Here is a 13,791-nt window from a genome sequence, read left to right as displayed (position 1 = left end):
TGTATACAGTCTGTGCGAGGCAATTGGAATTGCCTGTAACCCGAATGAGTAGCGCCTCTTCACTGATAGCTCATCCAGAAACCACAAAGCTGTGCTGCTCCATAACGGGAATAAGTATCTGTCTCTTCCCCTGGCTTATTCGATGCCCCTCAAAGAGGAATACAAAAGCGTCAAGACCTTGCTAGAAGCCTTGAAGTATGATGAGTATGGTTGGGAGATTATCGGAGACTTCAAAATAGTGGCATTCCTGATAAATCTCCAAGGAAGCTTTACCAAGTTTCCCTGTTATCTTTGCCTTTGGGACAGCAGGAACACCGCAACGCACTACAAGAGGAAGCGCTGGCCACAACGGACCGAGTTCCCTGTGGGGAGGCACAATGTCAAGTGTGAGCCACTGATTGACCCCCAGAAGATTTTTTCCCACCATTGCACATAATATTGGATCTTATGAAACAATTTGTCACAACTCTTGATAGGGAGTCTGCAGCCTTCATTTACCTTCGAAACTTCTTCCCTAAGCTGTCTGAGGCAAAGGTCAAAGCTGATGTCTTCATTGGACCACAAATAAAAAAGATCCTGGAGTACATAGAGTTCCCCAAAAAGCTCAGTAGGAAGGGAAAAAGCTTGGAGCAACTTTGTCACAGTGGTTCGGGGTTTCTTGGGCAATCACAAGGCCGAAAATTATGTGGAACTGGTTGAGGTTCTGGTGAAGAACTACAACAAAATGGGTGCAGGATGTCCCTGAAAGTTCATATCCTTGACGCCCATCTTGATAAATTCAAGTACAACATGGGAGCATACTCAGAGGAGCAAGGCGAGCGCTTCCACCAAGATATACTGGACTTTGAACGTCGCTACCAAGGAGGGTATAACAAAAACATGATGAGAGACTATAATACGTGAAAATGATTTACATTACAGTCGTAAGTGTCGAAAACCACTCACTTCTAAACATTTTTGTATAACTTTAGTATAAATACATGTAAATCTTGATTCATGTGTTGTTTTATTCAGACCTTATGTGAATAAAAATGTGCAAATTTGCCCGTTTTAAAAAAAACAGGTTAATTTCTAAATTTCATTATCCAGGTCACAAAAGCAAAGTTTGAAGGGAATAATGGCCATTTTCTGTACTTTCACAACATAAGCAATTAAAAAACAACACATACTATCCAGGAACAAAATGTGTATTACATAGTATAATCCATTGTGTTGCTTAGTGCTTAATTCAAACAAACAAACAAACAAACGAAAAAGTTAATATAAATTAACGCATCCCAATTTGGAAATATACAATTTACTCTCGTAGATGCACACAAGACACAGAAAATACCGAAATTAAAACCTCAAACATTTGTTACCAGAGTCACCAAATCCGTACTTGAAAATATTTTACATTTCGAAATTATAATTTTTAAAGTTATTCAAAACACCTATAAAATACAATTTAAGAATTCGTTGATAAACCATTATATTTATATACTCTTTTTTGATTCCATTAAAGAACGCTGTTATAAAACCTGTCAAAAAATCGATACAAATATATACGTACTGTCTGTTGTATGTCCATGTAACTACTTCGTAGGGTGTGGATGGATCTTCATCAAAATTGGTATGGAGGTTCATAAGTTTCATGCAGAGACAAATAGAAATTTTCACTTTTGTGTTTTTTTTTTATGGCCGTTTTTTACTACAACTTTTTCCCTAGTAGTGAATGATGAATCTTTACTAAATTTGGCACGAAGGTTTGTTGGGTCCATGCAGAGTTGCGATTTTTTCATATTTTGTGTTTTTAGGGATGGTTTTGCGTTTTTGACAATTATATATAAACATTTGGTTTGGTTTGAATTTCACGCAAAGCTACACGAGGACTATCTCCACTAGCCGTCCCTAATTTAGTAGTGTAAGACAAGAGGAAAGGCAGCTAGTCATCACCACCTCCCTCCAACTCTTGGGCTACTCTTTTACCAAAGAATAGTGGGATTGACCGTCAGTTTATAACGCATCCACGGCTGAAAGAGCGAGCATGTTTAGTGTGACGAGAATTCGAATCCGCGACCTTCTGATTGCAAGTCAAGCGCCTTAACCATCTGGGCATGCCGGGCCTCCTAATTTAGCAGAGATACTTTTTTGAGAACGAATAGGAAGATTTACAGTCACGTTATAACGTCCACACTACTAAAAGGGCGAGAATGTTTGTTAGGACAGGGATTCGAATCAGCGATCCCAAGATTGCGAGTCGAGTGGCCTTCTCACCAAAGAAACAGATAGGTTGCAAGCTGAAAATGAGCGATTAATTTGAAATTATACAATGTACCTTCTACAATGTTTCAATGTTTTTATAAAGTGCAAACTGTAGGAGCAATATCTAAACTAAACTACCAAATCCTTGAAGCTCATTATGCCAGTTTATTTTAAAACATAGGTAAATTACTGGTTCCATTAACATTATAAAGCTACAAATTTAATACAAGTCTTACATGTATCACTTAAAAGCTTCGACTGGAATGACAGTGCTCCCTAATATGTTTGTTTTAATGCAAAGCCACATTGGGCTACCCTATGAGCCCACAATAGGTAATCGAAAGGCGGATTCTATCGTTATAAGTCTGTAAACTTGCTGCTGTCCCACCGGGGAACATGATCCCTAATAGTAATAATCATGGCCTTCACAAGTGTCCATTTATAAGTTAAATCAGCTCTAACATTATAACCCATGAATGAGTTGTTTGGCCCAGGATGACCAGGTGGTTAAGGCACTCGACTTGTAATCTGAGGGTCGCGGGTTCGAATCCCCGTCGCACCAAACATGCACGACTTTTCAGCCGTGGTGGCGTCATAATGTAACTCTCAATCTCACTGTTCGTTGGTAAAAGAGTAGCCCAAGAGTTGACGGTGGATGGTGATGACTACTTGCCTTCTCTCTAGTCTTACACTGCTAAATTAGGGACGGCTAGCGCAGATAGCCCTCGTATAGCTTTGCGCGAAATTCAAAACCAAACCAATGAGTTGTTAGTTTTGTTTGACGTAAGGAGCAAGAGGACTGCTTGATGAGTTTTACTTGTGGATCTTTCTTTAAATGAATAAATAAATTGATATTATACAGTTATTACCAAGCTGAGAAAAAAATTAAACAAAGTCAATTCTTACAAAAAAAACTTATTTTTCTCTTTTTACCATAAAATTACCACAACAATTACACCAGGAGCACTATTATTGTCGTTTGTATACTATTATACACATGAATTTATGGAATTTACATGTTGATGGTTTAATCATATTTGAGTGATGCACTGACGTTACATTTATCTAAAATAAATCGTCTGAGGCAAGGCATAGCCTTGTAATAAGGCCATTAGAAATCGAAAACTGTCACCGAACATGCTCTCCGTTTCAACCCTGGGCTAATCCAGTTCGTAATGTATAGCCCAAAAGATGGTAATGGGTGATGTTAAATAGTTACCATCCTTCATGTCTGCCACTTCGAGTAGTTTGCGAGAAATTCAACAACAATAAAAAATGGTTTAAAAAACTGGTCAAATTTTGTTTTTTTAAGAACAATTTTTGCCTTGAAGATAGTCGGTAATTTCACAGTTACTAAACATATTCCATTAACAGCTTACAAAGCAGGTTTCACTATATCCTGATGAGTTGTTTTTTGAAAAATTATGGAAGAAATATGCTGAGCATCAAATCAAATAATTCAATTGGTACCACAAGTGACTTTTTGTACACGTGTAGGCAGTGCAGAATTCTAGAAGTACAGTTAATTTGTACAACTGAGTACATAAGCAAAACTCTTACGAATGATACAATATAATTAATAAAGGGGGGAAAAATTGCCTGTTTAATAACTTGGCTTTGAAACCTCGCAGGCAAATGAGAGAACAAGGAAAGTTTTTAAAACATTGATGTAGTGGTAAAGAAATGCTAAATAAATTTGAAACAGTTTTCTTGTTGCTAAAAGTTCAATATGATAGAAATGTTTTTTCTCTTTGATATTAATCTATTCAGTCTTTTTGTAAGGACTGGTAACAGATTTATATAAAAGTACTGAGAGACGTTTGTTTAGGGCAAAGCTACTAAGACTATCTGCTGCCATTCTCCTTTGGCTATTTTTTACTAACTATTAATGGGATTGTAATGGTGAGTATGCCTTTTACATCCTGGCGAAGAACGACTACAATTACACTTTTCATAAGATATTAGTATTAGGCCTGTTTTATTTTTAAACACCACATTTCTTATCTAGTCACTAGTGTGGTTGGAACATTTTTATATTGTACACTTATGATTCTTTGAAATCCCTAGACTACATTAAAAATGTAGTGTTTAAAACATGTAACAGGCGTAATACCGATATCTTATGACAATTATAATTCTAATCATTCTTCGCCAGCTTGTTAAGTGGGTCGCGGGTTCGAACCCCCATCACACCAAAAATGCTCGCCCTTTCAGCCGTGGGAGCGTTATAATGTTTCAGTCGATCCTACTGTTCATTTGTAAAAGAGTAGCCCAAGAGTTGGCGGTGAGTGGTCTTACACTGCTAAATTAGAGATGGCTTTGCGTGAAATTCAATTAAAAAACAAACACCATAACAACTTTTGTTGTTGTAACAAAATGGCGAACATTATGTATTCCAGGCATCCTACGAAGCTCAAGATTTAACAAAACACATCGTTAGCAGTAGGTTTGAGAAATATAGTGTGATTGGAATATTATTTACATATACTTTATTACTTCTTAAAAATCTTTAATGAACTGGATAAAAAATGTAATAAACCTAATACAACTGTTTCCTAACAAGTATAATAATGGATCAAACTGTCGATTTATAACTTCCCATACGGGATTTCGATGCCGCGACTCGCAAATTGGGTGTGTTTGTTTTCTTATAGCAAAGCCGCATCGGGCTATCTGCTGAGCCCACCGAGAGGAATCGAACCCCTAATTTTAGGATTATAAATCCGTAGACATAACACTGTACTATCGGGGTTCCCGCAGATTGCGAATCGAACTCCCTAACCACCAGATCAGTACTGAAGCTAATGCCGGCTAAGATCTCGCCAACTTTTAAACTAAATACGAATGTTATAAAGTGCATTTATTCGGTTCGCAATTTGTTCAAGCTTTACAATATAAAATTAAATTACTTATCTCACCCAAAAAAACAAAAAACAGCTACATTACGTGATGTAAATTATTTACATGCACCTATACTACTGTTTTGTCCCCTCAGCCACCTCAAATGAGAGACGAACGAATCATACACAGGAAGTTCATTAATTTTTCATCTATTTTAAAATCAAAATATATCGACCATATAGAAATATAATACATAAAATATGTTTATGATACATAAGTTTGACATAACATTGCCTGTTTTTTAAGTTTGTACCTAACAACCTATTTTAATGACAGTATCAAGTCCCTAGACTCACGTTCAGAGACACTTCGTCACAACTGTTTACAATAGTGCTTAAAACCCCAACCCCATGTAATTTTACTTCACGAGTCTCATGAAATCTAATTGCACCATTGTTTTTCTTGGTAATATAGTGTAGATACGTAAACAGGTAATACTGTAAAAAATTATATTATTATTCACAAGTTATACTTAAAATATGCTGGAGATTTCAGTATACTCATTGAAAGCAAAAACGCGATTTTCAACATGAATTTTCAAAACTCAACTAAACTGTTTTTAAGCCCAATATTACTACTTGGTTTAAAATGTTTGCTTTTATGCATCTCAATAGAACTGCTTTGTTACGAATTTTAATCCTTGTCACACCAAACATGCTCACAGTTTCAACCGTGGAGCCGTTATTATGTGCGGTCAATTCCACTATTTATTGGTAAAAGAGTAGCCCAATAGTTGACGGTGGGTGGTGATGACTAGCTGCCTTTTTCCTAATCTTACACTGCTTAATTAGGGATGGCTAGCGCAGAAAGCCCTCGTGTAGCTTTGAGCGAAATTCAAAACAAATATTAAGAATTTTATATTTGCCAGACAACAACGCATATCTTTATAAACTTTCATCATAAGCACATAAAAACCTAGTCCCTTCCCAAAGTCTAACTCTTTCACTCACATTTATTCAATTATATTTAGTATCTTATCATGTTTTCCTTTATCTGGTTCTCCAATTCGTTATTTGTTAATGTAAATTTGTATCTTAGGTTGTTTGCATTCCCTCTGTGTCTGGCTTAACAATTACACTGCTCGAACGCAGTAGTAAAACACTCAACAAGTAAATATTATCATATCCAACAAATTTTATTTATCAATTAAGCTTTCTAATGCTACAAACTTAAGATCCCCACCCATGACTCAGTGGTTTTTCTGAAGGCTTATATCGCTAAAAATCGGTTTTCGATACCCACGAAGGCAAAGCTTTGAGCTTAACAATATTAACGGAAAAAGACCTTATAATAATTACATAAACCACAGTAAACCACAGAATCCTCCCTCCCTGCCGTTGCGGATTTAAAGTCATATGCAAGAAAAAATATTTTAGACCATACTTTTTGTCCGCCACAAACCGTTGCTGGAAGTCTTTCTTGTTCAGTGTCAGAACTCGTCAGCTTTGCTAGTAATAATGGCAGCCAAAGTCTATCCGAAGTTATATTTAATTTAATCTATGAAACATTATGTTAAGGCATTAAACAGATCTTTAATACTATACTTACAGATCTTCAATTGGAAACTCGTGAAGTTCAATGGCGATAAACATCTGCAATATATTCTGACTTTAATGACAAATTATAGTAATACTGCTATTATTAGGCCTATCGGTTCCACTACTTCCTTATTACCTTTTACTTTCAAAAGTTACTACTTACTGTAACTTTATGCATAAAAATTTACGTTTTGAATAAGCTTTTAGCTATAATCACATCCAGCTCAGTTGAAATATTCTTGTATTGACGAAACTGAAACACCTGTGTCACTTATAAGTAAAACAAATATCTAAAGTGCTATTTTTACACACCTCTTATTTGAATTTTGATATCTATAAGGAGTTCAGTAAAAGGAATTTTGAAAAACATCCCCACCCCAATGTTTGTTTTGTCTTCTTTTTTTCCCACTAATATTAGGCCTATTGAGCCCTAAAGTCTATCAGCTTTTGACACTTAACATCGTAACATGAAGTTCAACTTTCTCACACCTTACAATGTACTAGTTTACGTTAAAGTGACCATCAGAATATGCCAAAATTAACCCAATAATCCTAACTTTTGTTTACATCTTTATGAAAATTTCTCAGCTAATCTAAAAATGAGCTCGTCTACCTGAAAACAACAACAAAAAAAAACGTGTCTCAGTACAAATAATACAAACAGAACGATTCTTTAACTTGATTGTTAACGATCCGAAAATAAGTTCAGAAATACTGCACGAAAATACGATAAGGTTAAAGTTTCTAAGAATATACGCAGAACCATATATCAATGAATTTTCAACAAAACTACAATTAAAAACAAAAGTATATAACATTATATTTATATATGCGTCAGATGTTATATAAATATATTTTTAAATATTTGTTGCCCTTAGAATTGAAAGTTTATAAAAACTGTATATAATTATATGTTTACTTTATTTAAAAGCGAATACGTCCGAAATTAAGGGGCCTCTAAATATAAGTGTCAATAACAGAATAAGCCACAGGCAAGCACACATGTATACATGTCAGGAAAAGTAGGTTCTCCGTTTACTGGTATACTAACAACGAGCTTCAAGATGTGCTTTCTGCGTAACATCATAAAAAAGTGATGAACCAAAACGCAAAAGTTCGTTGAATCTGATCCTTAATTGTCTAGGTTCATGAACTTATATATAATTTCTTAGTTCATGGAACATATACCATATGTGATATCCGTTTAACATGCATTATTTATGACTTACCTCCTTGTGCTAACGCATATCTGTAAATGTCCAAAAGTTTCTGAAATAATCCTGACATTGTGGAGTCAACAAATATTAAACCAGCCACCTGTAAACACAACTCTGATGTTCGTACTTTATTTACGAAGTGGCCTAGTAAACGATCACTCTACCTTGCTGTGAACGCTTCTAGGTTACCTAAAGGCGACAGATTGCCCAAGTGTTTAATTTATTTGTTTGGAGTTTACCTCCTCACATAATAGGCAGCGCCATCTTTGTATGATATCCTCAGTTGTATGAAATAGAAAATTACAATATTTTTCTGATGTGATTATATATTTATCTATTTCTCAAAATAACGCTGTAATAAACATGAAATCAAACATGTCTAAGTATGAACGATCGGAGTTTGTGTAAAGGTTAAAATCAAATAAATATATAAAATGGAGTGTTTATCAAAAAATATGTTTAAATTGTGAACTGATAAATGTTTTATTTTATTTGTTTCATTGAACATCTATGAAAGTGTAAACCGATAGATAAGAAAAAAGTTAAATTCGTTAATTTTATTATGTACAAAGACACATAATATATATATACATATATAAATGAACATAAGAACACTGATGAACTATAGATTATTTACGCAGAAAAATGAAATCTTATTTAAAACAGTAGCCACAGTAAAGCAAAATATATTTCGTGTTTGGACATTTCAGAATTTAAGCATTCCATCATCAGCGATCTCAAATGCTTATATACAACATACATATGTAATATATAAATGTATGTTGTATGTAAGCAGTAATTCGCAAAGGCATCCAAGAGGTATCTGCGCAATATATGAATATATATACAAGTGATATTTATTTTCTAAAACACCATGAAAATAACTCATATCTTTAATCATTTTTAAGTTCTTTATTATGAATAAAAATATGAAGTACTCTGTTATCTGAGGACCGATCTTTCTCAGTGTAATTTAAAAGAATGATAAAAAGTGTGTGCAAGATAATATAAAATAAAACTAAAGGTAACTAAGTAAGTGAAAGATGAATCATTAATCTTTAACTCGATGGCCAGTAAAGCTTAAACTGACGTTTAAGTTTTGATGGATATTTGTTTGTTTGTTTTTGAATTTCGCGCAAAGCTACACGAAGGCTAGCCGTCCCTAATTTAGCAGTGTAAGACTAGAGGGAAGGCAGCTAGTTATCACCACCCACCGCCAACTCTTCGCTTACTATTTCATCAAAAAATATTGAGATTCACCGTAACATTATAATGCACCCACGACTGAAAGAGCGAGCATTTAGTGCGACGGGGGTTCGAATTCGTGACCCTCGGATTACGACTCGAACGCCTTATAGCATTATATACATAATTAATTTTGCGAACAAACATACTCAATAACTTTTATAAGTTTAGTATTAAATTCTTAATAGAGATTAAAACCACGGATCCTCACATGAACCTTGATTAAACGTATTTAATTCCAACTTCCAATGTATCATAAAACATTAATTTCTGGTATCAACCAAATACTCTGTTAAAGTTTTAGAGCACTGTGGGACAATTCCACGAATAAAAGATTAACTACACACAGACGTATAATTGAGTTTAGTATGTTTGGTTACACTGCAAAACAAAGTTTTTGCTTCTTAAAAATTGTTGGGCGTTCCTCATAGATTTTTGGTTGCTGATCACGAAAATCACATCCATATTTCCCCACCACGTAGCGTTTCATCAAAATCTTCAGTTTTGTCATGTTTTTTATTATATTTGCGTCCAAAAACTTTCGATTCTGTAAGAGACCTATGAATAATGTTTTGTGCAGTTTGGGCATGTCCAGGCATGAAATCAGGTCAGGTTGAAAGCTGTTCTGTGGAAGCATGCAGATTGGGCATGCCTAGGCAAGCGGGAGCCAGCTTGGCACTGTCTCAGCAGGCTATAAGTGGCTTGCATACACAAACGCTGCTTATTGGATTAATATAGACTTTATAGTGTGTACGTATTGTTTCAGAATATAGCATTGCCTCAGTAGCACTGTAACAAGTAAGTTAGATGTTATAGACGTTTTACAGGACGATTGGTGTCGGTCAATATGTCTCGTCAATGTCGTAACAGCCGCAACACATTCTGCTATATTTGTAGCGAGTATACGCTTGTTTATCAGAGATGCTCAATAACTGTTCATGTGAAGAAAGCATATAATCTGTACTTCGACTGTAAAATTGGTGATCAAAAACAGGAATGGGCGCCTCACATTTGTTGTGCGACATGTGCTGCTTGTCTGAGAGCTTGGCTCAGAGGCACTCGAAAGACAATACCGTTTGCTGTCCCGATGATATGGCGAGAACAGAAAGACCATGTGACGGACTGTTACTTCTGTTTGACTAATGTGTCTGGTTTCTCTGCTAAAAACAAGAAGTCAATTGAATACTCTAATCTGCCTTCAGCAATGAGACCCGTGCCATATGACGACAATCTTCCAATTCCGAAACCACCAGAGGATTGGACCTCAGACGAACAAGATGAAGAAACTGCAATGCAGGGAAGTGGCAGTGACATTGATTCGGATTTTGAACCGTGCTCCTCAGGTGATCCACATCTCATAACACAGTCGGAATTAAACGATCTGGCAAAGATTTGGGTCTGTCAAAAGCAAAAGTCAAATTCCCGGGTTCGAGACTGCAGGAATGGTGTTCCAGGTACGAAAATTTCTGTTTTCGGAGCCGCTAATATGATATAACCAAATTCTTTGCACACATTGACAGTCTCTGTTTCTGTGTTGATATCGAAGGATTGTTCTCTGCTTTGGGTTGTGACCATGACCCGCAAAAGTGACGTCTCTTTATTGATTCATCAATGTTAACCCTCAAAGCTGTTCTGTTACACAATGACAATGTTCACCCTTCAATACCCGTTGGCTATGCAGCACACATGAAAGAAACCTACGAGAGCATGGAAATGTTACTGAAGCACATAAGGTACAGCAAGTACAACTGAAACACCTGTGGAAATCTGAATGTCGTTGCTCTGTTACTAGGTCTGCAGCTCGGCGAAACAAAGTACTGTTGTTTCATTTGTGAATGGGACAGTCGTGCCAAAGAGTCATGTTATTCTAGATTGAGCAGGCCACTCCGAAAAAGTTGCACAACTTGCACAGATAGCCCAAATGTAGCTTTGCGTGAAATTCAAATCAAATTTTTTATTTGTTGCGAAAAAAGTGAATAATAACCAGTGTCTTATATCAATCTTTTATGTCTACTAACGATTTTAAATACTTCTAATTAACACCAAATGATATTGGAAATTTTGTGAACTATATGTAATTTTCTTCAACTTCTTGAAAGAAATTATAAATGAAACTGTTTCACGTTAAACATAAAGAAAACACTTTTCCAATGTGCTCTATCTGTGTGTTAAAGTTTATTTTGTTGCTAAATGGTAATGTATTACATACATGCGTATTTTGTTATTTTTGCTACAATTTCGCTGATTTTTGTTACATGTTCTTGTATATTACATGTAAAAAACTTTAAATGATAATCACTTAATATTACAGAACGGTAAATCTAAATTTAACCACTTTTCCTGATATCTATTGATAGATTTATACGACACATGTTTATCAAACTTTTAAATTTGATATTGAAACTTCTTAAACGTGCTGAATATCTTCCTATTCATTTAAAAGTACAGAAACAACATGCCTACACACAGAACTTATTCAATTTTCACAAGATCACCTGGACAGAATATTTTTCTGTTATTCCTGATATTGTCCACCTACTCGAACCAGTTTCTTCCTCTCACAACCATGTGAAATGTTTACCCCTACACTTACAGGACTACCTATTCTTTTTCATTTTTAAGTTAATATGTTTACCTCTTTCTTGGAAACTAAACTTTTAGCTTTGGTTTGAATTCACTAGACCAAGATGATCCTATAGACATCATAACTCACTCTACCTGGTGTACAAACTCAGAGTTATACCTTTTTTATATGTTTCTTTAATTTTTTAATCTCTGAATGGTTCTCAGAGATTGGTAGAAGACAACTGTCCAAACGTAGTAACTTATTTTCATCTTGACTATGTTTCAACATGGCTTCCTATTCTTGTTGCAATTTTCTACACATTTCATTTTCGGTCTGGATTTTATCCTAAAACCTTAAAAAAACTGACTATCATTCCGTTGTTAAAGTATTCCGAATATGTTGAACACTGTTTATTATGTCGACCTACAATTTTTTAAAGGATTATGATATACTATATAACTCACAAACAAGATTTTGACCACTCATTTCTACCATTATTCAAGTTCTCAAACTTTCTGATATATATATTAATCACATTGATTCCAACAAGCCGTCTCATATGTTTTTTTTTTATTTTGAACTTGCTTTCAATTCAGTGTGGCACAGGGACTAAATCTTTCAACTTTGCCATTTCTTACTTCCGCTTACCTCCATTTTGTCCAACCTATCAAACATGTAATTCATCTTTTCTATACTCCAGAACCTCAAGCAACAATATTATATCCTTTCTCTTCTAGATTGTATGTTAGTGACGTGATCACAGTAACTCTCAACCAAATGGAACTAAAAATTTATAGAGTTTTTACATGAAGTAAGTGATATTAGTTTCTATATCCTTTGCAGTACCGAATTCCTTTGAAATAAATATGATACCAAGAGGATACGAGCGTATATGCGTATCAATAATTTTGTTTATGAAAGAATTGTGAAAATTTTATATATGTAATTAAGTCAATAGTATCAAAATTTTGAAATTATAAGCTCACTTTTGTGGACTCTTCTCATGTAACTTGTTATACAAAACTGGCTGATGATATAAATTTCGTAATTTAGTTGTATATTGTCTGAATTATTACTTCGGATTATATATTTTGTGTGTTTTATAAAGATTGTTAAATGCTTGCGTAAGTTTATTGATATTTTACAACGTTTCTGTACATACGTAAATAAACACAGTTTTTGTTATCTTTTGAGTAACTTTCTTTTTATTGTAAAACATATTTGAAAACTACAAAACATTTGATAAAATACTGAAATTAAAAAGGTTTCAAATAGCATGTTGAAAATAAAAATAAAAGGTTTGTGTACGCGAAAACATGACGTAATTAAAATATCTCATACAAACATTGGTAGTTAAAACAATTTTGCATTTTAGGAAAGCCAGATTTTATCAAAACTGTTCCATTTACGACGATCAACTATATATCATTGCATTTAATTAAAATAATTCATCATCATTCTAAATATTAAGGCGACAATAAAGTCCTATGTTTACAATCGATGGACATGGAGAAATATTTTGTAAACAGTGAATATTAATTTGTTTGTTTGTTTTGTTTTTTGAATTTCGCACAAAGCTACTCGAGGGCTATCTGTGCTAGTGCGTCCCTAATTTAGCAGTGTAAGACTAGAGGGAAAACAGCTAGTCATCACCACCGTGAGCTACTCTTTTCCCAACGAATAGTTGGATTGACCGTCACATTATAACGCCCCACACCTGAAAGGGCGAGCATGTTTGGCGCGACGGAGATGCGAACCCGCGACCCTCATATTACGAGTCGCACGCCTTAACGCGCTTGGCCATGCAGGGTCCAGTGAATATTAATTAACATTATTATAATTCTTATTTTAGGATACATCGAAGTTACCTTTCTATATTTTTATTATGATTCAAACTTTCACTTGCATTTATTTGAGTGTCATGAGTCTTCGTTTACTGTAAAACTAGCTTTTATCAGTGATATTGCTATAAGTAAAGTATATTTACAGATGGTTCCTCAGATGAATAAGTCTTTTAGTCGATTGTCGATGCCCACGATGAGCAGAATACAAATAGTCAATAGTGTAAGCTTGCGCTTAA

At 34.7% G+C, this 13,791-nt stretch overlaps 1 protein-coding gene across 3 annotated transcripts in view; it reads right to left on the bottom strand.

Moving 5' to 3' along the window:
* The window catches only part of LOC143249337 (very long chain fatty acid elongase 4-like), a 30,198-nt gene extending 22,091 nt beyond the window's left edge, over positions 1-8,107 (bottom strand). The window contains exons 1-2 of one of the 3 annotated variants that reach the window (XM_076499001.1): positions 7,913-8,097; positions 6,694-6,737 (exon numbers count right to left, since the gene is read on the bottom strand). Coding sequence is in view for 1 of the 3 variants with exons in the window: in XM_076499000.1 (XP_076355115.1) it covers positions 7,913-7,970 (58 nt within the window). In the remaining 2 variants the exon portion in view is untranslated. Of the gene's footprint in view, positions 1-1,552; positions 1,873-6,693; positions 6,738-7,912 lie in introns of those variants that run through there. The other 2 variants (XM_076499000.1, XM_076499002.1) reach the window with 2 other exon arrangements.
* Positions 8,108-13,791: the final 5,684 nt, after the last annotated feature.

The sequence above is a fragment of the Tachypleus tridentatus genome, chromosome 4 (assembly GCF_004210375.1).
Source record: "Tachypleus tridentatus isolate NWPU-2018 chromosome 4, ASM421037v1, whole genome shotgun sequence".
In the NCBI taxonomy this organism is placed as follows: Eukaryota; Metazoa; Arthropoda; class Merostomata; order Xiphosura; family Limulidae; genus Tachypleus; species Tachypleus tridentatus.
The sequence above is the reverse complement of the archived record's forward strand: the minus strand, read 5'-3'. Positions and strand labels throughout refer to the sequence as shown.